The sequence below is a fragment of the Maniola jurtina genome, chromosome 20 (genome assembly GCF_905333055.1).
Source record: "Maniola jurtina chromosome 20, ilManJurt1.1, whole genome shotgun sequence".
NCBI lineage: Eukaryota > Metazoa > Arthropoda > Insecta > Lepidoptera > Nymphalidae > Maniola > Maniola jurtina.
The window spans coordinates 4,433,058-4,457,429 of NC_060048.1; the positions used below are offsets into that span (position 1 = coordinate 4,433,058).

The 24,372-nt window shown below is 36.5% G+C and overlaps 1 protein-coding gene across 8 annotated transcripts in view; it reads left to right on the plus strand.

The window, feature by feature from the left end:
• LOC123875585 (potassium/sodium hyperpolarization-activated cyclic nucleotide-gated channel 2) overlaps positions 1-24,372 on the plus strand; it is a 280,825-nt gene that overhangs the window by 22,010 nt on the left and 234,443 nt on the right. For all 8 annotated transcript variants that reach the window (XM_045921492.1, XM_045921494.1, XM_045921493.1 and 5 more), the window contains exon 2: positions 9,925-10,504. In XM_045921492.1, the coding sequence (XP_045777448.1) occupies positions 10,458-10,504 (47 nt within the window). In that variant the 5' untranslated portion in view covers positions 9,925-10,457. The remainder of the gene's footprint in view (positions 1-9,924; positions 10,505-24,372) is intronic.

The following is a 24,372-nucleotide window of genomic DNA, read 5'->3' on the forward strand; positions in this document are numbered from 1 at the left end:
ATTTGTATAATGCTCAACTCGTCAATTAAATCTATCTTGTTTTGGATAAACGTCAAAAATTCATTTACCGTCAGTTTTTCTTCCATTATTACTCATAATCTCGCAAATAATGTCAAAACATAATATAACTACATAGCCGCACAAATTCACTTTACACAACACGTCCGTATCGCTCCTGCGTATAGATGCAACTCCGTAAAACCGTGAATTATGGTTATATCACAAAAAAAATGGGTTTTACGAATAAATAATTAGTATTATCAATTTTCAAATTAAGGTTAGTAGTGGGATATCATAATATAATGAAAGTGCTGTACATGTAGGTACATTCTAAAACAGATTTTTTTTTTAATTTGTCGTGCAAAATGTCGGAAAAATACCCAAGTACGGAACCCTCGGTGTACGAATCTGACTGGCACTTGGCCGGTTTCTTTCACAAAGAATGATGTCACAAGCATAAATTGTGAACCGTTACAAAGCTTTTGCAACGTACAAATTGTAACTGTATATGCAATTTATTACCTCTCAGACATCATGTTTCTTATTTGCTCGTAAATCTCTATAACAACGTGGTGAATAAAAAACCGGTCAAGTGCGAGCCGAACTCGCACACGCAGAGTTCCGTACTATCATACAAGATAAACTTACGTATACGTAACATTTTTATGTAGAGCACTGCAAGTTATTGTGATTTAGTAAACAATTTTTTCGTGAACACATTTTTTTTTGTTTGTGATTTTTTCTTTTATTTGTCTTATAAAACCTACCTTTCATGATTATAGAATCTAGGTTAACGGAAAGTACCCTATAGGTTTTCTTGACTGACACGACGGACGGACAGACAAACAACAAAGTGATCCTATAAGGGTTCCTTTTTTCCTTTTGAGGTACGGGACCCTAAAAATGTAGCAAAAACTTATCTACTGTTTGTTTTTTCTGGACTGCCGAGATAGTTGAGTTTACTTAGGTAGGTATATTGCCAATATCACGCTATAAAAGTAGCAAAAACATTACGTTTAAGTTTTTTGTGCTCAAATACACCCATCGTCGACCCAATACTGGGCACAGGTTCCTCTCAGAAAGAAACGGGGTTTGGCTAGTGTCCGCCAAGCGCTCGCCAAGTGCGGACTGGCAAACACACCTATGAGAACATTATGGAGAACTCTCAAGCATGCAGGTTTCCTCACAATATTTTCCTTCACCGTTAAAGGAAGTGATATTAATTTATAATATTCGATTTATAATATTTATTTAGATTATAAGTTCTATATAAATAGATATGTTAAATTCACCCCCAATAGCTTTCAATACAACTATGCAATACTACCGTATTACTCAAGAAATCTTGAGACGTGTACAAATAGGGAATGTAAAGCAATTTCCCCAAGAGCACTGCCACCTCCGATCCGCAAAGCTATCGAAGGCGAAGATTTTACCCCTTCACAGTACAGGGACGACAGAATAGCTAGATGCCACATGTTTACTAAATAGTACAGACAGACACTTCAATTTTATTTATTAGTATAGAGTAGCATGAAAACCAACCGCGCCTATTTTTAGGGTTCCGTACCTTAAAAGGTAAAAGATCTTCGTCTGTCTGTCTGTCTGTCAAGACCCGTCAAGGGAATCAAACCCTACAGGATACTTCCCGTTGACCTAGATTTATGTTTGCCAGGTAGCAATCTGATCAAAAAAGTCTAGTAAAGGGGAAAATCCGAAAATCTGAATTTGTGGTAACATCACAAAAAAATCTCATTTCTTTTACGATGGTATGGAATCTTCATTTGCGAATATTAATTAAAGTTTAGAACATTAGTAAAATTAATTGGTATACGTGAAGATATATAGGTATATAACCCGTACATGAAGCCTAAATTAGCTTGTGTATTTTATCGTGTTATAGTTACGCTAATTAGTATCAGATAGCATTGTTTAATACTCTAATCGGTCGAGTGCCTGCATACTAGCACAGAGTAAATACATACAGTGAAACGACAACCTTAATGTTTGCACTTTGCAGACGAGGCTTTACGATGATACCTACCCGAACAATTGATCCATACAAATATTATAAATGCGAAAGTGTGTCTGTTGTCTGTCTGTCTGCTACCTTTTCACGGCCCAACAGTTTAACCGATTCTGACGAAATTTGGTACAGGGTTAGCTTGTATCCCGGGAACGGACATAGGCTACTTTTTAACCCGGAAAATCAAAGAGTTCCCACGGGATTCCTAAAGACCCATCCGCTCAACCGATTTGTATGTTTGGTACTGAGGTAGCTTGCGTCCCTGTAATTATTGACAAAGGCATTTTATCCCGGAAAATCAATCGGTTCCCACGGGATCTTTAAAATCCTGAATCCACGCGGACGAAGTCGCGGGCATCCTCTAGTTCAATATAAAGCAAACACAAATAGAAAAAGATAGATTTATTATTTAAACAAACTTTTACAAAAGCATAATATGAATGGTCAAATGCATCTATCGCTGGTTCTGAATGCCTTTCAAGATAAGATAAGATTAGATAAGAAGATAATTTATTAATTGCAAATAAAAGCAGCAAAAAGAAATCAAGCAAGAAACTTGGCTGTTGCTCTTTTCATGGATTCGATTTACAATAAAATTATACCCATATCGATTTGTCAATCCCTTGTTCTCCGTCGTCAGCGGTGGGATAGAACTTCGTGAGGTTTTTAGTTGGTACGAGTCCGACATAACCATTGTGCTCCCCCGTGACCGTATCAATGACTGATTTTCCTCACGGAAAAAAAGGTCTCTGTTAGTTCAATCATAACTGCAGATAACTTTTATACTACAAGCGAAAGCTTCAATAGAAATGCTCGATACCTTCGAGATAGACCAGCCTCTAACTAAATACACTCGACAAGCGGTCTAAAGGCTTGGGAAGACACAACGCGCAACAGCAGCGTCTCGTAACGGTAGCAACATGGCAGGCCATCATACTGATGACTGAACGTATGTACGATTTGTAATACAAGAAACTGTATAAAACACGTCATACTGCTACATAATAGAGAATATCAATTGCAGTCACAGAGACGTAATCATGCTAGCATGCGTGATTGCGTTTCTGTGACGTGAGATTAAATACAGTAGTAAAATACACTTGACACTAAAAAACATCTAACCAGTTACATCACAAACAACAAAAAGATCTAACCTTCACTTCACAAAGTGTAAATCAGTTCTTATGATGTATGAATAACAACTTTAAACCCCCCGTACCCGCTGACCGGGCATGTTGCCGTCACGCGTTCTGTTTGTCTAATCCTTAACTAAATTCACTCGATAAGCGGTCTCTTAGACATACTCGCCTAACCGAGTTTGCTGACAATTCCACTGGGACGCGACTGCTATTGATTTATTTTGGAAGCTTCAACCTCTATCCACATTTAGTACTAACCTATTTTTACACGGCTAGGTCATAGCAATTATTATTTGGAGGCTATATTTGGATCTCCGTTCACGAAATATTTATTCAAATAAGTATCTATTGGACTGGAAACTGAAGCAAAATACCTAGCATTACGAACCCCATATTTTAGAGCACACAATTATCGAACTAATTTAATAAACGAGACTAAACGAAAGATTATATTATTAGTTAGTATATGTTACTAATTACTAATTATCTTACTTTGTCATCAAAAATTTGTTAAGTACCAAATTGTATAATAATCTAGTCTTAGTACATTGTTCAACAGTGTTTAAATTTGTGTGTTTATGTGTTTATGTTTTGCTCAATAAAATTTATTATTATTATTATAATATTATTAGCCTCAAATGGCATAGTTATCAAGCAACGCGACTTCTCATTTCTCAGTTCCAGAAATATCATTCTACTAGCCGATGCCCGCAACTTCGTCCGCGTGGATTTAGGTTTTTCGAAATCCCGTGGAAACTTTTCAATTTTCCGCGATAAAAAGTAGCCTATGTGCTAACTGCTAATACAGGATATTATCTATCTTCTTTCTAAATTTCAGCCAAATCCGTTCAGTAGTTTTTGCGTGAAGGAGTAACAAGCATACACACACACACACATACAAACTTTCGCCTTTATAATATTAGTGTGATTTCGTACTCTTTATCATCATCATTGCCATCATCAACCAGTATGGATAGCCCTTAGAGGATCCAGGCCTGTTCCAGTCGATTTGTCCACCTTGTATTTGAGATAAGTCAAGTGAAAAATTGCAATTGAATCACAAAAATGCGGGGTTTGCATCCCCAATAGGTGAACTAAATTCTTTGATCTTTTAACTCCCGCATGGAATATTTTCACGGTAGAGCTGAAATACGAAATTGTGTATCTGCCTTGTTATCTTTTTTATCGGATTTTGTGTTATTTCCCGTCAATAGACCAAACAAAATAGAACACGTTTGAAACTAACGCATTTAAAAACTGACTGAGATAAATATTATTACACAGTTCTAATATTATATCGAACATACTTACATACGAATATATATATGATGAATATACGATACTACCTAATAAATAGAACAACCAATAAAAATTGCTCATCACTGACGCTATTTGTAATGTACAAATTTGGACACTACGAAAAACCATCAAGAAGAATATTACTATCCTGGCATATCCAATATCGTTTAACATTCATAATGCAGTTATCTTTTACAACGAGGTGAATCTAGCTAGAAATGAGATTTTTCACGTGTCATTTTTTTACTTTTGCGATGTGTTACCCCATATTGTATCCAGCTTAGCTTGACCTTTGAGTTTTAAGGCTAGTAGAGTAGAACAATATTAAATTTTTTTAAAGTAGGACAATATTAAGACAAAATTTTAAAGTTGTAACCGTTATGGAATAGGAATTATGGAATATGGAATAAATAATATATAAATAATAAATAATGGAAGAAACACATTAGTTCGAAAACTGATAGACGTTGGGGTTCCAAGGTGTCAGAATGGCGACTCCTATCGTTCCTTCATCTACTGTGCTGATCTAGAATCGTGGTCCTGATGAGATTCTGCTCTCGAACAGATTAACTGTTTCCATCGGCTTCTGGTGCTTATTGTAGCGATATTGTATAATTTGTAATTTTCAAACATAAACGTTTTTTTTCTTTTTTTTCTTTTCTTTTCTCAGCTGATTAGACCACCTAGTTGGTGAGCGATCTTTTGCACTTTTGTCCTCAATTTTTTCCTATATATTTTGCTAAGTTATACCTACTGGTCGTCGTATCTTCTGCAACATGGCTCCTACCTGATCAAGACTGCTTAGTATCGATAAGATTGCCAATTGTACCTATTAATTGCTTCGTATTTTATGTTTGATTTAAAAAAATCCATACAAATATTATAAATGCGAAAGTGTGCCTGTTCGTCTGCGAGCTTTTAAGCCCATCTATTTAAGTGATTTTGATGTTTGGGATAGCTTGCATGACGAGGACGGACATAGGCTATATTTATAACGGAAAATCAAATGATTCCCACGGGATTTTTAAAAAACCTAAATCGTCGCGGACAAAGTTGCGGGCATTATCAATTCAGAATATTTCATTAATTATGCTGAGATAATTATCATCTTGGGCGGAGACTATTTATATTCTATACTAGCTGATGCCCGCAGCTTCGCCCGCGTGGATTGGTCAGATCCCCTGCAGCATCAGGATTGAGGAGTTGGACTCCAAATTTTTTATGAAACAATGTCGCGAAGTTCCTCTATCGATTAAAAAAGAAATGACGCAAATCGGTTCAGAAATCTCGGAGATTTCGGTGTACATAGGTAGAAAAACACAACTCCCTTTTTGAAAGTCGGTTAAAAAAGTAGCCTATGTTACTCCCTGGTCAATTCTCTACTTGTCTGTGAAAACCCCGTCAAAATCGGTCCAGCCGTTCCGAAGATTAGCCTTTTCAAACAGACAGACAGACAGACAAAAATTTTAAAAACGTGTGATTCAGTGTTGGTATCGTTCAAATAACCATAATTTATTAATATGAGGTAGTTATTTCGAAATTACAGACAGACACTCCAATTTTATTTATTAGTATAGATTGTATATCGTATATCAATGGTCTTGGTTAGGGTTCCCAGTAAATTGGGTACAATAGTTACAGCGCAGCGGTCGGGTTTTTGGGGCAACTGTTTTAATATTTCCCAACATTGCAGCTTTTCATCTCGCGCCGTTGTACAATTGTACATTTTCAGCTCTGGCCGAGCTGGGAATGCGAAATTATTTCAAATGACTGAACGCATTATTACGGAAGGTTATGGTAAGGATGTAAGATAGCGCATGAAATTTATACCTTACATAAAACATGAAAGGAACATAGGTGCGAGAATGACGACATCGCACCAAAAACGCAGGGTTGGAAGACCCCTTTCTAGCCCTTTCCGTGGACAGACATCAAAAGTCACAGGGAGCCGCTGTATTCAGGCGGCGCAAGGCCGTGGCGTGTGAAAGTCTCTATCCAGCAGTTGACGTTTGTCGGCTGACAATAGTGATGATAATGAAGATTTAAAGTAAAACCGTTGGGTCTAGAATCTTGAGATTTTAATTAGTGTAGTAAAGATTTTAAGAAATTTCACCCATGCAAAGTCTTGGCAAAAAGTAAGCATGTCTTTTGACTTAAAATACTACTAATAGAATCGGGTTTTCTATCCGTAAAACTAATAACTGATGGGTCGGCCAGCTATCTTTTTAAAATAAAATGGATCAAAAATAATTGACTCATTTTATTATTTTGTTCAGTTTTTCTTCACCAAAACTAAGTTAAACCGATGTCGTGTTGAAAGATCACAAAACAATTTAAAAGAAGGCGGATCAAGTTTTAATGAAAAAATAAAAATTAAGCTTAATCGGCAATCCTCAATCTGTTCACGACACTTCTAAGAATGAAGTTTCTTTATAGAAAGATTTTGAAAACATTGCCGAAATTAAGTTCGTAACCTATTTAAGAAACCACGCGGATCTTTGAGAAGATTTAATAACGAAAAATATTTTATGAAGTTGAAAAAGAAATTTTTAACTAACCAGTTAATTTTGTTTAGCTTAGATGAGTAATTAAAATACGAATACGTTTCGATTAGTAGATAGCAAAATATTGCTCTATTTCCTCGTTGCGTCAGCGCTGAGAGCAAAGCTGTGCTTTATAGAAATTAACACAGAAAAACAGTTAGAAATTACCACAAAAACAGTATGGAAAACATTGAGTTTAGTTTTTTGTGAAGGTTAACAAAAATAACAGGTTTTATCTCAATGTAAGGCTAAAGCGCTAGGCTATTGCTAAAACTCAAGGAAGTAGTAACGTTCCTAAATCCTAAATAAAAGTCTTTTATATTTCTTAAAATTTATTCCTAAGATCTCTTTTGACCGTTAAAAATGCTATTTGTCATTGTAATAAGTTGATGTTGATAACAAAAAATTGGTGCTGGCCTAGTGGTTAAAACTATTTAAACTAATTGGGGCTCCAGGGTTCGATTCCGACCTCTAATTTTTCACACATAGTTTTTCATATCATAGCTGTTGAAAGCGAGGCTGTTTAGAGAATAGTGCCTTGTTATTGCAACAGAAATACTGGGCTGAAACAGAAACAATCTCCCACGAGATAAACGATTGTTATCACATACTCGTAGCAGCGACGACTAACAACCGGAACCGACAGCTAATGTGCTCTCCGATGCACTATGACATAGTGCACTAATACTCGTAGACAAGGCTACACGGATTATACAGACTAATTAAGATACAGACCTGCCAGTAGGACAATACAGAGCTATTGCATGCTTTCATTATACATCTTTGTTGTTTCTGGAGCTATTGCATGCTTTCATTACACATCTTTGTTGTTTATGAGAAGTTCTGCATACGAAAATAAAATCCTTTTCAAAAGACCGACCTTCAAAGCCACTAACTACAAAACAAAAGAAAAAAATTTGTTTCTACAAGTATGTTGAAGTCCCGCGCGAGTATCGTGCATCGATTTCTATTTTTGATAATTGGTTCAGAAATGTCAGAAATCGGTGTACATACATAGAAAAAAAAAGCCAAGTGCGAGTCAGGCTCGCACGCCGTGGGTTCCGTACTAGAAAAATAGACTGCGGTTTAGGTCACACAGTGCTATAATATATTCTGTTATCATTCATTAGCTTTGGATTGTTTGAATTAAATCCGTACTTAGTTAATTTTAATTTGCACTGCACACGGCACAAGGTCTTAGAATTTAAAAAATGTATGAAAACGGACTTTTATAGCGATAATTATGCGTTAGTTAATTATAAAATGCCTAAGTCTCCTCGGTTGAAGAATCTCAGGTGACGTATAATTAATACTTAATTAAGACTTGAGGTTCTAACAGAAATAAAATTAATTTCAGTAGGTATTTTAGTAGGGTTTTCCTTTATCTTTTTCCCATATCAGATTTTTTAGTGAAAATGTTACTGTACATGGCCAAAGATAATACTAATTCCAGATAGAAAAAGCTCTTACGATTGAATATTTAAAGGAGAGGAAAACTTTGTACGCTTGTGTAACGTAGTGACACAGATTACATACATATTACTACTACATACTGCATTGGCTGGTTTACGCACCTTTTGACACAGCTACGAACGTGCTTCAAAAAATGATGTTCCGTTACCAGTGTTGTAGCCTAGCATAATCTTATAACTTTACCATAGATAACTGTACAAATCATGCCTGCGAGGACTAGTGGCAAGAATACTGGCTGCATTCTTACGCTGCACAGCCAGGCTGATCCTTTGCGAAAAATATGTGCCAGCTATCACCAGAAGAGTATCCTTGTGAGAATTATTTTGAACAAATTTTTAAGACTTCATATCGCTTCGACTCTTGAGTTCACAATAATTTGTATGTTGGTTAAAATGCTTTCTGTTTTCTTTAGTCTAGTCTATTTACTTTAGTAGGCACACCGTATCTGCAATGTTGTTCTGCCAAAAAGTATCATCCAAAAGCGTATAGAAATACCAATGGCCAAATTAGCGAGATCAAACGTCGAAAAAGAATTCAATGAGCAATCCCTAAACGGTCTATAAAATAAGAAAGAGGTTGGTGTATTTTGCTAATGGATGAAATTGAAGAAAAAGGAATCTGGTTACTTGGTTGATTTAATAAAATTACTCCATTAAACATTAGGTAAATTGTTCAATTGGAGTCGAATTACCTTTTTTAAATATTATAAACATTTAGCAATGAATTCTGTTCCATAAAATGATTTAGATATCCCCTGTAGATCCTGATACGTTTTTCAAGATCCCCGAAGTGCAATAAATGGGAGTTCCAGGGTTCGATTCCTTAGATTTTAGGACAATTTATATACTGAAAGACTTTTGGACCACAGCAAGCTCATTTTTGTAAATGAGAAAAATGAGGTCTCCTAAGCCTTTGTACGCTTAATTTGATTTTGCAATTAGACAAAGTTGTACAGAGTCCTGTGGTCCGGAGTGTGCGGTAGAGCCTCATTAGAATACATCATCGAAGTATGGGATTAGGTACTTTTAGTGTGGTTTACTGGAAACGACCTTTCACTGACCGTTTCATTAACTAGCCCACCTTTTGTACTAATTACTGTCAAAACAAAAATGGTTTCGTGACAAGAGTTAAAAGAAGAGGGGTAGGTATAGCATGTACCACTCTGAAACTCTAATATTAATCTCATTGCCAGTGGTCCAGATATGAGTAAGATAATCAGATCTGTATCGTACCCGAAGGGTTTTATTAAGCCATACTCCTTATCGGTTACCACACGATATCGTACCGGAACGCTAAATCGCTTGGCGGCACGACTTTACCGGTAGTAACTAGCTACAGCCGAAGCCTCCCACCAAAAAAAATGTAAACAGAAAGCTTAGTGCACACAATGAAAATTTCTTATAAAAAGTAATACAAATCCTAACTGAAATTTATTTTGTTACAGATACGAATGGCCAGCGAACACAACGTCACAATTAATTAAATATAACTGAGCAACCGATAAAGCGCCTTCACATATGAATTTAGTTAGCTTAAACAAAATTAGGTTATTTAAGTGAACAAGTGCCAAGCATAACGTGAATTGAATATAACCCTCGCTGAAACGCGTGAATGCATCCGGTGACAGTGACATTGGTGAGAGTGTTACGGATTGTATTGCTGTAGAGGGGAACTCGTATGCGGGGGATGGTAGTAGTGGCGAGCGCGGTGCACAGTGGAGGCAACTGGCGGCGAGCTGTGGTGGCGTGAGTAGGGTCGGGGTGTGCTGCGGTGCCAGTCAAGATTGAAGTGGTGGCCGGGCGAGGGTGGGGCAGGCGCGCGCGCGTGCGTCCGCTGCACGTGCTGAGCCGCGCGGCCGGCATGTTGGCCTCGCAGCGATCGCAGTCGTGCAACGAGGAGGGCGCGTTCTTCGGCGCGCGCGCGCTGCGCCGGCCGCGCGGCAAGGGCAGCGGCAGTCCGCCCTGCTAGGGGTACGCCATGTCGCTGCGCAGCCTACACCGGAGGCTCTCTTCCGCCAATCACACGTGAGTACTCCATTCTACTATTCCGATTCGTCATAACCGATGGAGTCCGTCAGCTGAACTTTCATTCCAAGGACTAACATTTAGTCTTGTGTGGATTTTGTACAGTCCTATGCCTTTTGAAGTTAGGTTACGAACGACCAAATCATATCATCATGATCAACCTATTGCCGGCATATTACTAAGCCTTCTCAGAAGAGCCTGAGCATTTATGATTAATTGTATCTTCTTTAACCATATTTTACACAGGAAATCACTAAATTTTGGATCACCGAATGTGTCAACCAAAATATTCGGTTATTACTTCAAGTTCATTTGAGTTATGGTAAACCGTGTACCATTATCAAATTTACTCAGCTTAGGAGAGTAAATTTATGGCAAGACATTGGCAGGCGATCAATCGACGACGATCATTTACTACACATACTCGTAGGAGATACAGTCCTGTGAGAAATTGAGGGGAAACGAAATTAATAATAGGTAAGTATATCAGCAGGGAACCCGAGGGTAAGATTACGTACGCTACGATCTGTGATCACGGATAAAATAGGCAAGCATTTCATTGGATCCTAATAACATACCTAGTACCAGTTGGATTGAATTGTAGGGTTTTGAGACACATTGATCCATACAAGCAAGGAAATGGAGATATTGTATACTGAGCATCGTTTGAGCATAAATGGTAGGATGTCTCAGTGCAAATTAGAAGGGCTTTGGTTATTACAAGCTAACGAAGCAATTTACACACCGTAACACCTCTACTATTGTGTTCGTTAACTTTACCGTTGGTCAATTGGCTGACTTATTTGGCTGCGAATCTATTATCCTGCTTTCTAGAAAGACAGCCTATAGCTTTTCACCATAGCTAGGTATAGAATTTTTAAAAATAACGCCTGCCTTTATCGTTTAGGATAAAAAGAAAAGTCCGGACATCTCACCAAAACCTTTGAACTAGAAGGCTAAACTTTTGCACAGAGAATGAAAAAGGCAGAATTTTTCAAAATTCCCACGGTATACGGGTTATGCAAAGTAATAATGGTAATATGTTTATTGAATAAATAAATGTTGACCAATTCCTCAGAGGAATAAACACTGGTAGATCGCTGGATTGGTCAACAATCAAAATTTAGTTATTTAGGACATTTGTCGTTGATGGATGGCTTTTATGGTTTACAGCAGCTTTCCAGGGCTTTCCCGTGAATTTTTCATTGAAGAAGTGCACCAAAAACCGCGAAAGAAATAGCACAAGGACCACAAGATGGAGTTTTTTAATCATGATTGGTCAGCGAAAAATTGGGTGACTAATTTATAGCAACTAATAATAGCGTACAGTTTACCTACCGTCTGGGTTATTTTATTGTTTTATTCAAATTCAAAGTGATCCGCACTTAACAGGGCTCTCTCCGTCACTTGCTTCCCCTCGCTTCATACAATCGTAGTTCCAATTTCATTTGAATATTAAGCAACCAAAGTCCATGAAATTTTGCAGACATATTCTAGAAACCAATATCTGTGTCTGTGGTGTTTTAGATTTTTCTAAAAATATGTAGTTTATAAATTACAGGGGCTCAAAGATTTGTATGTAAATTTTTAAGACCGCGTAACTTTGAAACCGAATATTTTAACAGAAATCTGGAAAACCACAGACATAGATATTAGTTTCTAGAATATGTCTGCAAAATTTCATGGACTTTGGTTGCTTAATATTCAAATGAAATTGGAACTACGATTGTATGAAACGAGTAGAAGCGAGTGACGGAGAGAGCCCTCTTCTCAGAACACTCAAAATTTTCTACACACTCTTTTAAAGCATACTCTATTCACCGTAATAAATGAGGATGTAATTAATGAGTGTGGTGTTGCCTAACTGCGACAGCACTTCGCTAGTTAAGCAACGTAGATGCAAGACGGTAACTGGCTGGGTGACTTTGCTTGCAAGTCTGAATTTGGCATTTACTTTTCCTCTGTATGCCGGAAAGTACGTCAATCCTACGCTTCAGAACATTTTACAATAATTGCTACTATCCTAATTTTCAATCCTAATTCTCGCATAGAGTCGTAATATGCGAAAAGCTCCGGGATCTAACCACATTACCTATTATTCCTAGAATCCCCTCACTATTAAGCATTCAATAGTGACGACCTTTGGCATCTGGATTACGAGGCGCAAAGAGAGAATGAATTAAATATAGGATCTGGACTTGTACCTACCTACCTTTAGAACAAGTTTCTAATGATTTCGCTGAAGTTTTGAAGACGCTCCAGACTCCGATTCGCCAGTGATCAAAACGTCGAACAGAAAGCCATCGAGATGTGAATATTCAATTACCGTCTGTATCCAGGGCACTACTGCAAAAACTTGTAGAGCCTCAAATTTGCAAAAACGTACTCTATGCCTTTGTGATGAGATTTGTTTTGAACTGGTCGTCATAAAAACGTTTTGTAGATCCAGGGGCTACGTTTAATTTATGCAAATTGGTATTACTAAAATAAGAACAGTGCGAGACAATGCGATATTAATGGTTGAGCTTCGTATTTTAGAATGGGGAATACTGATTACGCCATATACAAGGTTACAAGTAAAAAAAATAATTATTAAAGCTTTGCAGGTTGTACTACCTATACCTATGTATCTGCCTGTATCTCTGTTTGTTACAAGATCCCTTGCATCCCGATGGCTAATGCAGAATATATTTTATACCTACCTACCGCAAAATCAAAGGGGTTTTCCACGGGATCTTCAATCCCACAGGATTTTAATAAAAACCTGAATTCGCGTATGTGGTGGTAGGTAAGTCGCAAAATGAAAAAAATTCTAATCCTTATAATATGATATTTCCAAGCAATTAATCTAAAGTTAGTGGAATATTACGGGAAATAAATCATAATGATTAATAGATAACACACCCCACGTCAAGGTTGCATCTGTATTCAGAATGATAAAGGATAAGTCGGAGGTCATGTAGGTACTCTATCAGAAATCTTTTTGCAAGTCCCAACTTCCAACAACAACTGTACAAAGTTTTCATTCAACCGGATGAATGATGCGCGAATGCATATAACGAACACACCGACAAATAATTTTTTTTTTATGTAACTGTATATGTAACTTGTAGGACAAATCAATTTAATTTTGTCAAGAACTTAGACATACTTTTTACACTTGGTATAGCTTTCGGGAGTTTTATAGACTATACGTATGTGGATATTTATTGTGACCCATTTCAATCATCACTAATCACAATATAAATGATAGGGGTTTTCTTTGGATAGTTATGATAGTGATAATAACTGGAACCGTACTCTCTGAGGTACAGAGGAGGGTTTACCTCCTCCGTACCTCCGTACATCTCGTAGCATTAAGGCAAAATTCAGACTACCTAATCCTAAATCACCTGTATTAACCAATCGATTGATACTGATTAATTTTGATACTATGCGCTGTCGCAAACAACCACAACACATAATAATATGTGTGACATAAAATTGAAGATAAACTCACATTATACCTAACAGACAGTTCGCATAATTCAATAATTCATGTACTATTTATATAAAAGAAGGTTCCTTTTAGAATATTAATGTGAATCGTAAAATTCATATAGCAGACATCAGATGAACAGGACCTTTTGAATAGAAATATATTTATTTGCTGCTATGTAGTAAGCATATACACCCCTTGTCAAGAAGGGGCGTTATTTGAATTTGTTCCTTCGCGCCACGCAATTTGGAAACCACCTGGCTGCTTTTTATTGGGACCATGATATTATTAGCTTTGCAATTTTGATTCTTCCTGTCTGCTTATTACTTTCAGATTTGTTTTTGATTTTTTGATATACCTAAATATCAAAACTCATCTTAGTTAACAGGGCTCTCTCCATCACTTACTCCATACAATCGTAGTTCCAATTTCATTTGAATATTAAGCAACCAAAGTCCATGAACAATATTGAAAAAAAAATACCCTGAACACTGTAAATACTAGCTAATTCACATGTAAATCTTGTACTCGACGTTTTCACTTCTAACTTATATTCGTATTTTGGAGGTTTGCCAAGGTCGCTGTAAGACATACTCGTAACCTAATTGAATTAAAACAAGATTTTTTTGAAACCACGTATCTACCAGCCTGTTCCATCGTTTGACCCTAGACATCATCTAGGAGTATAGTACCTACTTGTGACAAATCTAACAAACCCGAATATAATGGAGTGCCGTTATGTTGAAAAAATCAGGAATTCCTATGGGCACATCCCACCTCCATGGTACCTTTATTGAATTGTTATCGAATTACATAATATTATGTGTTTCAAATCGCAGCTTAGTCCGTTGGGGGGAACTAGTCTAAAATGCTGTTGCAAGATTTGTAAACACGGCAAGCAAAATAAAAGCTTGAAGTCCTAAATCCTGAAAGCATTGAAACAACAGCATTACCCTATAGTCCTAGATTATATGGACCATCACTTTTACCTGTAATACATTGGGATCTTGCCAAAAGCCACTGTTGTTCCTCCATAATGCCAGACATGACCTAATTGAATTTTCCCGCACGAAAAATGCTCACAGCATCACATGGTTTTTCTCTTATTGGGGTCATGAGAAACTTACTTTCGATAGCTTTTTCTCTTGCACATTTTATACGGTTTTATGTTAAAAGCATTGCATAAGCTGAAACTACACTACTTATTATTGATAAAAGTACCTACCTATAATATAAACCTTATTAATTAACTAGCTGATGCCCGCAGCTTCGCCCGCGTGGATTGGTCAGATCCCCTGCAGCATCAGGATTGAGGAGTTGGAATCCAAATTTTTTATGAAATAATGTCACAAAGTTCCTCTATCGATTAAAAAAGAAACGACGCAAATCAGTTCAGAAATATCGGATATTTCGGTGTACATGGGTCGAAAAACACAACTCCCTTTTTGAAAGTCGGTTAAAAAAGTAGCCTATGTTACTCCCTGGTCAATTCTTTACTTGTCTGTGAAAATCCCGTCAAAATCGGTTCAGCCGTTCCGAAGATTAGCCTTTTCAAACATACAGACAGACAGACAAAAATTTTAAAAACGTGTGATTCAGTTATGGTATCGTTCAAATAACCATATGACCTTAATATGCGGTAGTTATTTCGAAATTACAGACAGACACTCCAATTTTATTTATTAGTATATAGATGCAGGCCTACCTGTATAATATATATCATTTTATTTTCTTTAGGAAGCGAAGATATTCTCGGTCCAGCGTTTGATTTCGGGTAGCACCTCTAAGTTTTCTGAGTTAGGTATGTGCGTTTAAATTTTGAAGGAATTAAATGTCGCTTGCTCTATCAATTTAGAAAAACATCGTTAGGCAACCTGCATACTTAAGAGTTCTCCATAATATTACCAAAGGTGTGTTAAGTCTGCCAATTAGCACTTGGCCAGCGTGGTGGACCTTGGCTTAAACCCTTCTCAGAGCTTACCCAAGCTTAGAGCATGGTTCAGGGATGGGTTGATGATGATGATGATAATACTTTATTTTTTACTAGAGGACCCGCCCGTGCTTCGTTCCCGAATTTCTGGAAATTATTTCTCAGTGGTCTACGGGGTAGAGATGAGCTACATGCGAAACGTTAACTTCTAGACATATCAGTTTAAACGTTTTATTTGCGTGTCAGTCAGTCAGTCAGTCAGTAAGAAACTTGAAATATTTGAAAATTGTTGTAAACATCTTTCGTTAGGATCGGGTGCTTGAATAAACGTATTACACCGAACAATTTAAATGTAACTATTATTATTTCCTTCGGACATTAAATACGCTAAAAAACTATTTGCAACCAGCACATTCTAGTAGGTAGTTGCTTTTACTCGTAGAACTTGCTGTTTGAGTTTTAACATTGTTCTGAAACATACAGTTGTCGGGTCGAAATTCTGTACTTCCGTAGCAATGTTCTCCAACGTACCTCATGTTACCAATTTCCAACTTTAATTCGACGTTTGAAGGTCCAATTTCGTTCATTAGCTACAAAAGGTCACTAGCCAAAGTGTACAGCGGTCATACCGCAAAGTAGATTCCAAACCGCGTAGAATGTATTTCCGGAGACGTAACATACATCGTATGTAATATATATTGCTTATATATTTACAGGGTTGGAGAGTTTGGCACTTCCTTCGATGGTTGTTGACATACCTGCTAGCCCAGTCCGTGTGAAAGATGATTACCGTCTCCTGGAGATACCATAAAAAAAAACCGCGCCACTCACTCTACCACATCGTGGTGTGGAAATGAGTTATTTGGCCAAAACAAGTGTTGGAGTGGGCTTTGTGGCGTTCGTACGCTAAAACCATTGAGCTTACAAAAGAAGGTGCCTCCATAAATTGTAGGAAATTGTCTCTAGTTTAGTTGTTACATAGCCATTTTCATCGTAAAATGAGTCGGAAAAAAGTTATCGTCAAAAAACTGTTTTTGGATGCCATTTTTCCAAGATGGCGGCGCGAGCGGCAAAGATACGAGGTGGCAAAATGAAAATTCGGAAAGAGCACATCGAAATCCACCAATTTGAAAAACTCCCGGAAAACTTTCCTGATAAGCCCCTTTTTGAGCACGAAATGACTGGACTATACTCCTATTTGTTTAAATAAGTCGTCTCTACAGCTCTGCTCTGAAATACGAGTTCTCTGATTCAACGTATGAACAATTTCAATTTTTGATGTACGTAGGTACATCGTGTTAGAGATATAGTATAGTGTTAGAGATTTTTATTTATTTTATATTTCATTCCATCCTTTTCCGTACCGTAGGTTGAGTGGTCGACTGAAAATTGCATTCTGCAGGAAAATAAATTTTAATTCCGTTATGTAGGCCATTTCGCACCAATTTATTATAGGTGCAAAATTTTTGAGCTCGTGAAAATTAATTACAATAATTCCACTGAATGATTCGAGTGGGTAATTAATGAGAGCACGAAAAAATATAGGTATCCATTAAAGTTCAACTTTTATTAAAATTACGTTTATTTTGGAAAGAAATATGACGTGTTTGGTTAACCCTATAGTTCTTTACCTACTGTTTGGCTAGAAAATTCGTCTGATTTCCTGAATGAAAATGCCCAATATTTTATGTTATGAATTTTGTTGAAAAACCGTATTACGTTCAAAGAAGGTAGTAAAATTTTATAGCTTTTGTACTACGCAATTTTATTCTGTTTTGCCAGACTTACACTTGATTCTTTCATTAGGTAGGTACGTCTTCATTTATTTCATTACATTAAATTCAATCTACATGACTTTCTTGAAGTCTTCATAAGATTTTTAAAAGTATAAATTCGATGAATCAAAAGAGCAGAGGTATCGTATTGTCTTCCGTATATTTTTCATAAATTTACGGTCTTTTATATTTGGTCTCTTTATATCTGAGGCCAAGGACACTTATTTCCGTGAAAGGTATTGTTCGATGAGATTTTTCTTCAAGAATGGAAGGAAAAATGCGCTACGCGGTAAAGGTCAGTCGCTGTAGTATGCTTTAGAATTTTAGATACTTTATGAATGACGTATTTCATTGGTAGGTATATTCTTAAAAAGTATGTATTTTTGAGAGTTTATTGATAAAAAACTAGTCACATTGTATAAGATTATATTTATTTCAATGCAATACAAAATGTTTACCTAAAACGCACAAAAAGGCTTAGTGAATAGGTAGATATAAGTACCTATGGCCCTTACCTTATCAATATTTCTATTGAAAAATAATGCTAAAATTAATCGGGCACGCATCTCTAAATTACCAAAGTATTTTTTCATTCAATATATCTTAAAACAATGTTTAATATTATCACTTTCTTTAACAGTGAAGGAAAACATCATGAGGAACCTGAAAATCTTCTCTCTGGGCTGGTTCCCGCACATAAACTTTTCCGTCTGTTGTGCGTATAGTGGGGAACCAGTAGATATGTCTATTGCCGTGTTCTCCGTGAAGTTAGTCTATCCGCACTTGACAGCGTACCCTCTTACTTTGAGACGGAGACCTGTGCTCAGTGAAGGGCTGGCGCCTATCAATCAAGTGAGATGTTCATGATAATGAATAAGTTTTTTGACATAAAAATGTCTGGGTTAAAAAACAACGCTTATAGCTAAATTAGGCTTTGTAGGTTATATAATGGACACCTTTTCAATATAATCAAGTATTTACCTGCTCTACCGTATTTGCATGGTATAGATTCATTTTTATGATTGTGTTCAATATTTCGGAAATGGAATGTAACCCCAACACTGAATGTGTAGTCAAAACATATACATTTTTATGAACGATATAAAAACGCGCTCATTTCTCAAATTTATGACCCGAAAAATTGCATCAGGAAAGAACGACTCTACTCAGCCGTGGAACGTCAAGTTAACTGGTGGATTCGAAATCGATTAAACCTCCAAACAGCAATAAAATATTTGTGATATTTTAATCTTCCATGGCTACCACTGATATTACCATTTTAAGCGCGTTTTAATAAATAAATTGGTATTTATTCGTTGTTTCAATATCGAAACGAAGTCGAGTAGGTGAAGCTGAATGAACGAATGATGGAGCGATAAATGCCACTAAACGTCGAATTCAAACATACAGTTTTATTGCAAAATCTTAGGATTTACCGTAATTCGGGCTTCTCGAGGAGCATATAATATAGTAGTTCCCCGGACACAACGCTGATTTTCATGCATGCAGCTGTCTAAGGGCGTTTGTGCACTCATTCGTTTTCGATTCGTACTTATTCATAAAAATTCGATTCGAAGTGGCCTTCATACAAAATGTACGTACTCTGGTGCACTCCATCGATTTGTATTTGGACGGATAAGTATTAGGAGAAATAGGCATCAATAAAACATAAGATGGGCAGTAACTTTTATCGATATTTTCCGGTATTTGGGTCAACGTGTCAAAAAAGCCATATATCCTACGGCTTCCTGTGCACAAATGAACCTTATCACACCCGTAAATCCAGTTAGCAATGTCTGTTTCCGTCACACTGCCTCTTCGGGAGCACCTCTGCGTCAGTTTGCATCCATGAATGAACGTGGGTGCTATTTTGGTACGTATTACGATCAGCTGTATTTTTCAACCGAATGATTTCATGCATAAAGATGGTGAAAGAGAGACGTGTTTTTTTTTAAAGAAATAAGCATAATAATAATATCCTCTAAGTCCCTTCAAGGACTTAGAGGATTCCAAAGTTCAAGTTTATTTTAGTGGAATACTTATCTGGTACTTACTTACTTGGTAGGTTATCTGGGTATGGGATTTTTTGTTGATTAATTAAATTACATTTTAAAGTATTTATGGCTTTTCTATCTCTAATAGTTCAAATTTTCACCTCACTATACTCTCTCTAAATAACACTCTATAAGGGACAAAGTGTCTAACTGATATGCTAATTGACATAGTATTATTACTCAGAACATAAGTCTTGTATAATAAATAATAATACCCCGGATTTTCCGAAATTCTATCCGAGTGAAGCCGGGGTGGTACAGCTAGCGATTTCAGAATAATATTGATATAAACGACGCATCTTTATAATTAAAACATCTCTGTATACAGAAACATCGTAACAAAAAACCAGCGCAGAGGAAAATATAATGCGAGTAATGAATGAGACGCCATTACGTTCTGCGAGGCTTAATGTGCAGACGCGCCCCTTAGATAATTATCTTCGACGACACTGCTATATTTCCTCTTTTTACAGCGATTATGCAAGGGTAATGAGCATGAGGGTAACGCCACGATAGGGGATTCGATCCCGGGTACGACAAAAATACAAAAGTAAGTAAATAATAGGTAATAGTTAATGGTTTTTACCCGATCGCGGCAAAGCCAAAAGGAAGGGTAATGATTTTAGCAGTCTATGTATGTATGTACGTATGTATGTATGTGTGTTTGTATCCTTTTGTGTGTTCCACCGTAGCGCCTAAACTACTGGGCCGATTTTGATGAATGAGGTGTCAATTGATTCGTTGTAAGGGCCCGGGTGACATAGCCTATATTTTATACGAAAAAAATTGACCTAGCGGATGTTACATCAAAAAAAAGTGGGGGTCTCCAAAAATATTTTTTTTGCTATTGTATCGATTGGGGTGTCAAATGAAAGAGGAGAAAATTCTGAATTCATGGATATAAAACAACAAACAACATTAAAATACACCAAACGACAGAAAAACTATTTTTAACCCCCGACCCAAAAAGAGGGGTGTTATAAGTTTGACGTGTGTATCTGTGTATCTGTGTATCTGTGTATCTGTCTGTGGCATCGTAGCGCCTAAACGAATGAACCGATTTTAATTTAGTTTTTTTTGTTTGAAAGGTGGCTTGATCGAGAGTGTTCTTAGCTATAATCTAAAAAAATTGGTTCAGCCGTTTAAGAGTTATCAGCTCTTTTCTAGTTTTCTTGTAGAAAATAAGGTTAAATAACCGTTAGGTTCTTAATATTATGTCAATAGACAAATGTCAAGCTGTCAAGATGGACGTTGCCTAAATACATAATTATTTATTTGAAAATGATGTTTTGGAAATCTCAAATACTTTGGATCGTCGGGGGTGTTATAAATTTTTAATTTACACTTGTACTCTAATATTTCAGTGTTATAAAGACGATCGCAGTCGGGTTTTAGTTTTCAACTTTATTAGTTCGTCACGTTCCCAGCTCACTGAGGCCTATTTTATTTTCATCCCTATTAACCCCTTTGTAAATCCCCTGTTATTTCTGCGCGTTTATTATTTCAAGAGATAACACGAGCTCTACATGACCACAGCTTCGGGGTTAATTCTTTCAACCCTTCATTCATTCAGTCTCGTATTCATTTCTGTACATTTATGAAGGTTTTCCTTGTGTGTAGTTATGGATGTAGTGTGGCTGTGTGAATGAGAGAAAAGAATCTGTGATATAAAAAAATAATTAAGTTTTTTTATAAAACTAAATTATGTCATATCTCATAAAGATTCACACCCTTAAATAAACATTTATATATGGACTTATGTCTGTGCTTATGTTGGAATGTTCGGACTAGAAGAAGAACCATTGAGTACTCTTTTTTGTATAATCGGTACCCCAAGGAACTTTCTAGAATAAACACAGTTACAATTTTTTTTATTAATTTTCTTGTAAATAAAAGAATGAACGAAATGGAATTTTTGAAAATCGACGAAGGGGTGAAATGTCCAAAAATCGTGAAAACTACATCTTAATTTTTGGCCGAAAGCCCAAATACCAATTTTCATAGATACAATTTGAAAATTAAGGACTTTCATACAAGCTTTCATTTCAAGCATTCAGGGGATGAACTTATACACACAAGCTCTCCGCTATTTAACCCCCTTAAGGGTCTAGAAATGTTGCAAAGCCCAATACCAATTTTAATAGTTATGACTTTTAAAATGAAGGAGTCTCATACAAAATTACATCTCTTATTTAACCCCCTAAGGGATAGAATTTCTAAAAAAAAACCTTTCTTAGTGAACGCTTAAGTCATAAAAGGAACCTACGGCCAAATCTTTAGTTTCTAACCCCGGCTGTTATGCTGTGCGTTGATAGATCAGCAGGACAAGTCCTTTTTACCTACATCGATGTTTTTACCTGACTACGGCAAAGCCGAAAGGAGGGTTATGATTTTTACATGTAAAGATTTTTATAGAATTTCTAAGTCTATATTTAGTAGAAATCAACGCACCAAAAGGTACAGTGAAATGAGAACAAAACTGAATGAAGCGACATCACATAACGAGAAGCTAACCCAGACACGCCCCTAACATAATTACCTCTCCCGACGACACTGCTCCATTTCCTCCTTCTCCATTCACAGATTACAGACACCATTTCGGCTTCATCCATAAAACCCTTTACGAAATCCTTCGTGAAATTTTTCCTTCCTGTCTTACTGTACGAAATACTTTTGAAGTTAATACGAGTTTAAAATGTTTGGAAGGTTTTTATTCTTTTACTGAGGGCCGGAATCAATTGCACTTTTAGAGCGTTCTTTAGAAAATATTATTAATAAACAAAGTTAAGTAGACTTATCGAAAATTGGGGAAAAAGATAATGCAATTTCTTAAGTAAGTATCAAATACTTATCGATGTATTTGAAACTTTACACACTAATGTGAGTTACATTAAGTAAGTTAGGACAATATTGGAAACACAATAATATTATACCGTCTAGGTATAAAAAACACCTGCTCATGTTGATTCAAAAAATTATAGCCAGCGTCACTCAGGATGATGTGAGGATAAAGGATACCGCATACTTACATCCAAATCTGTTTAGACGTTTTAGAAATGGCGGAATAATTAACTCACATGCCTAATCGTAAACATTACCAACGCTCCTTATTTTGGCAGTTGTGTAAAAATGTCAGAAGTTTTAATTCTTCTACAGCTAGTTTCATACAAGTGTAAAATGTGCTGTTAACATTGTAATTAAATTTTTGTGAACGCTATTTACTGAAGTGGGACTTTTCACGAGTGGAATATCCAAAGCGGCGTTTTGTTTCAACAGCAATTTGCGCTGCGAACTCACTCGATTATCAGATTATTATCCTTCGTACTCGATGTTTAACAATGCGATCGGAAAACGATATAATAATGTTATGATAAATTATGTTATGTATAAAATACAAAATTATAAAGATGAATTTCATTTAATTAAAATACGCTAAAAATGCAATTGCAGCGAACAAACGTTTCAATGTACTAAGTAGGTATAGATGTTGACTAGATGATCTCTCGGAACCCTTTTATTTTCTGGCCTAAAAAATAACTTATGTCACTTCCAGGTTTTTACCTATACATGGATTTTTACATGAATCGGTTGCTTTGTTGCAATGTGCTTGAAGGACAAATTAGCAACGAACAAACTCACTTCCGCCTTTACAATATGAATAGAAAGAAGGATACCTACTCATATAATCTAAAGTTGAACCAATAGATCGTCCATTAATATCAAACCAGTCATGACGGTATCTAGACGGGCCCGTCGCACTTTGATTACACTAAAATATAAACTCAAAACATAATATAGAAAGAGATAATTACTTATCGTCCGATATAACAATGTAGGTAGGTAAACCTCAATCGCTGTGTTTAGGAATAAGTTCCTAACCGAGCCATATGATCAAAAAGCAAATGAGGAAAAATTAATAAAAATAGGCGGCAACCGCCCGCAACGTCGTTCCGAAGGGTCCAATGTTTGTCGTTCCAACCGTCATGAATATTTAGAGGCTATGTGCCTGTTACGATTCATATATTTCTCGTCTGCACGGCCTGCTTGTGACAACAGATATCGTGCGATTATACCACAGGATTATGCGAGCAGGGTTCCGCAATAAACAAGCGTAGAGAAGTGCAGTGTAAAGTAACTAACATCGTAGCTATCCTGGTCGCATTTCAAACTGGTTTTTAGGGTTCCGTACCTCAAAAGGAAAAACGGCACCCTTATAGGATCACTTTGTTGTCTGTCTATCTGTCTGTCCATCTGTCTGTCTGTCTGTCCGTCCGTCGTGTCTGTCAAGAAAACCAATAGGGTACTTCCCGTTGACCTAGAATCATGAAATTGAGCAGGTAGGTAGCTCTTATAGCACAAATAAAGGAATAAATCTGAAAACCGTGAATTTGTGGTTAAACATCATTAAAAAAAATTAAAATGTGTTTCAATTTTCAAAGTAAGATAACTATACCAAATGGGGTATCATATGAAAGGGCTTTACCTGTACATTCTACAACAGATTCTTATTTTTTTTAATGTATTTTTGATTTATCGTGCAAAATGTCGGAAAAATACCCGAATACGAAACCCTCGGTGCGCGAGTCTGACTCGCACTTGGCCGGTTTTTTTTATTAGTGTGAAGTCTTTGA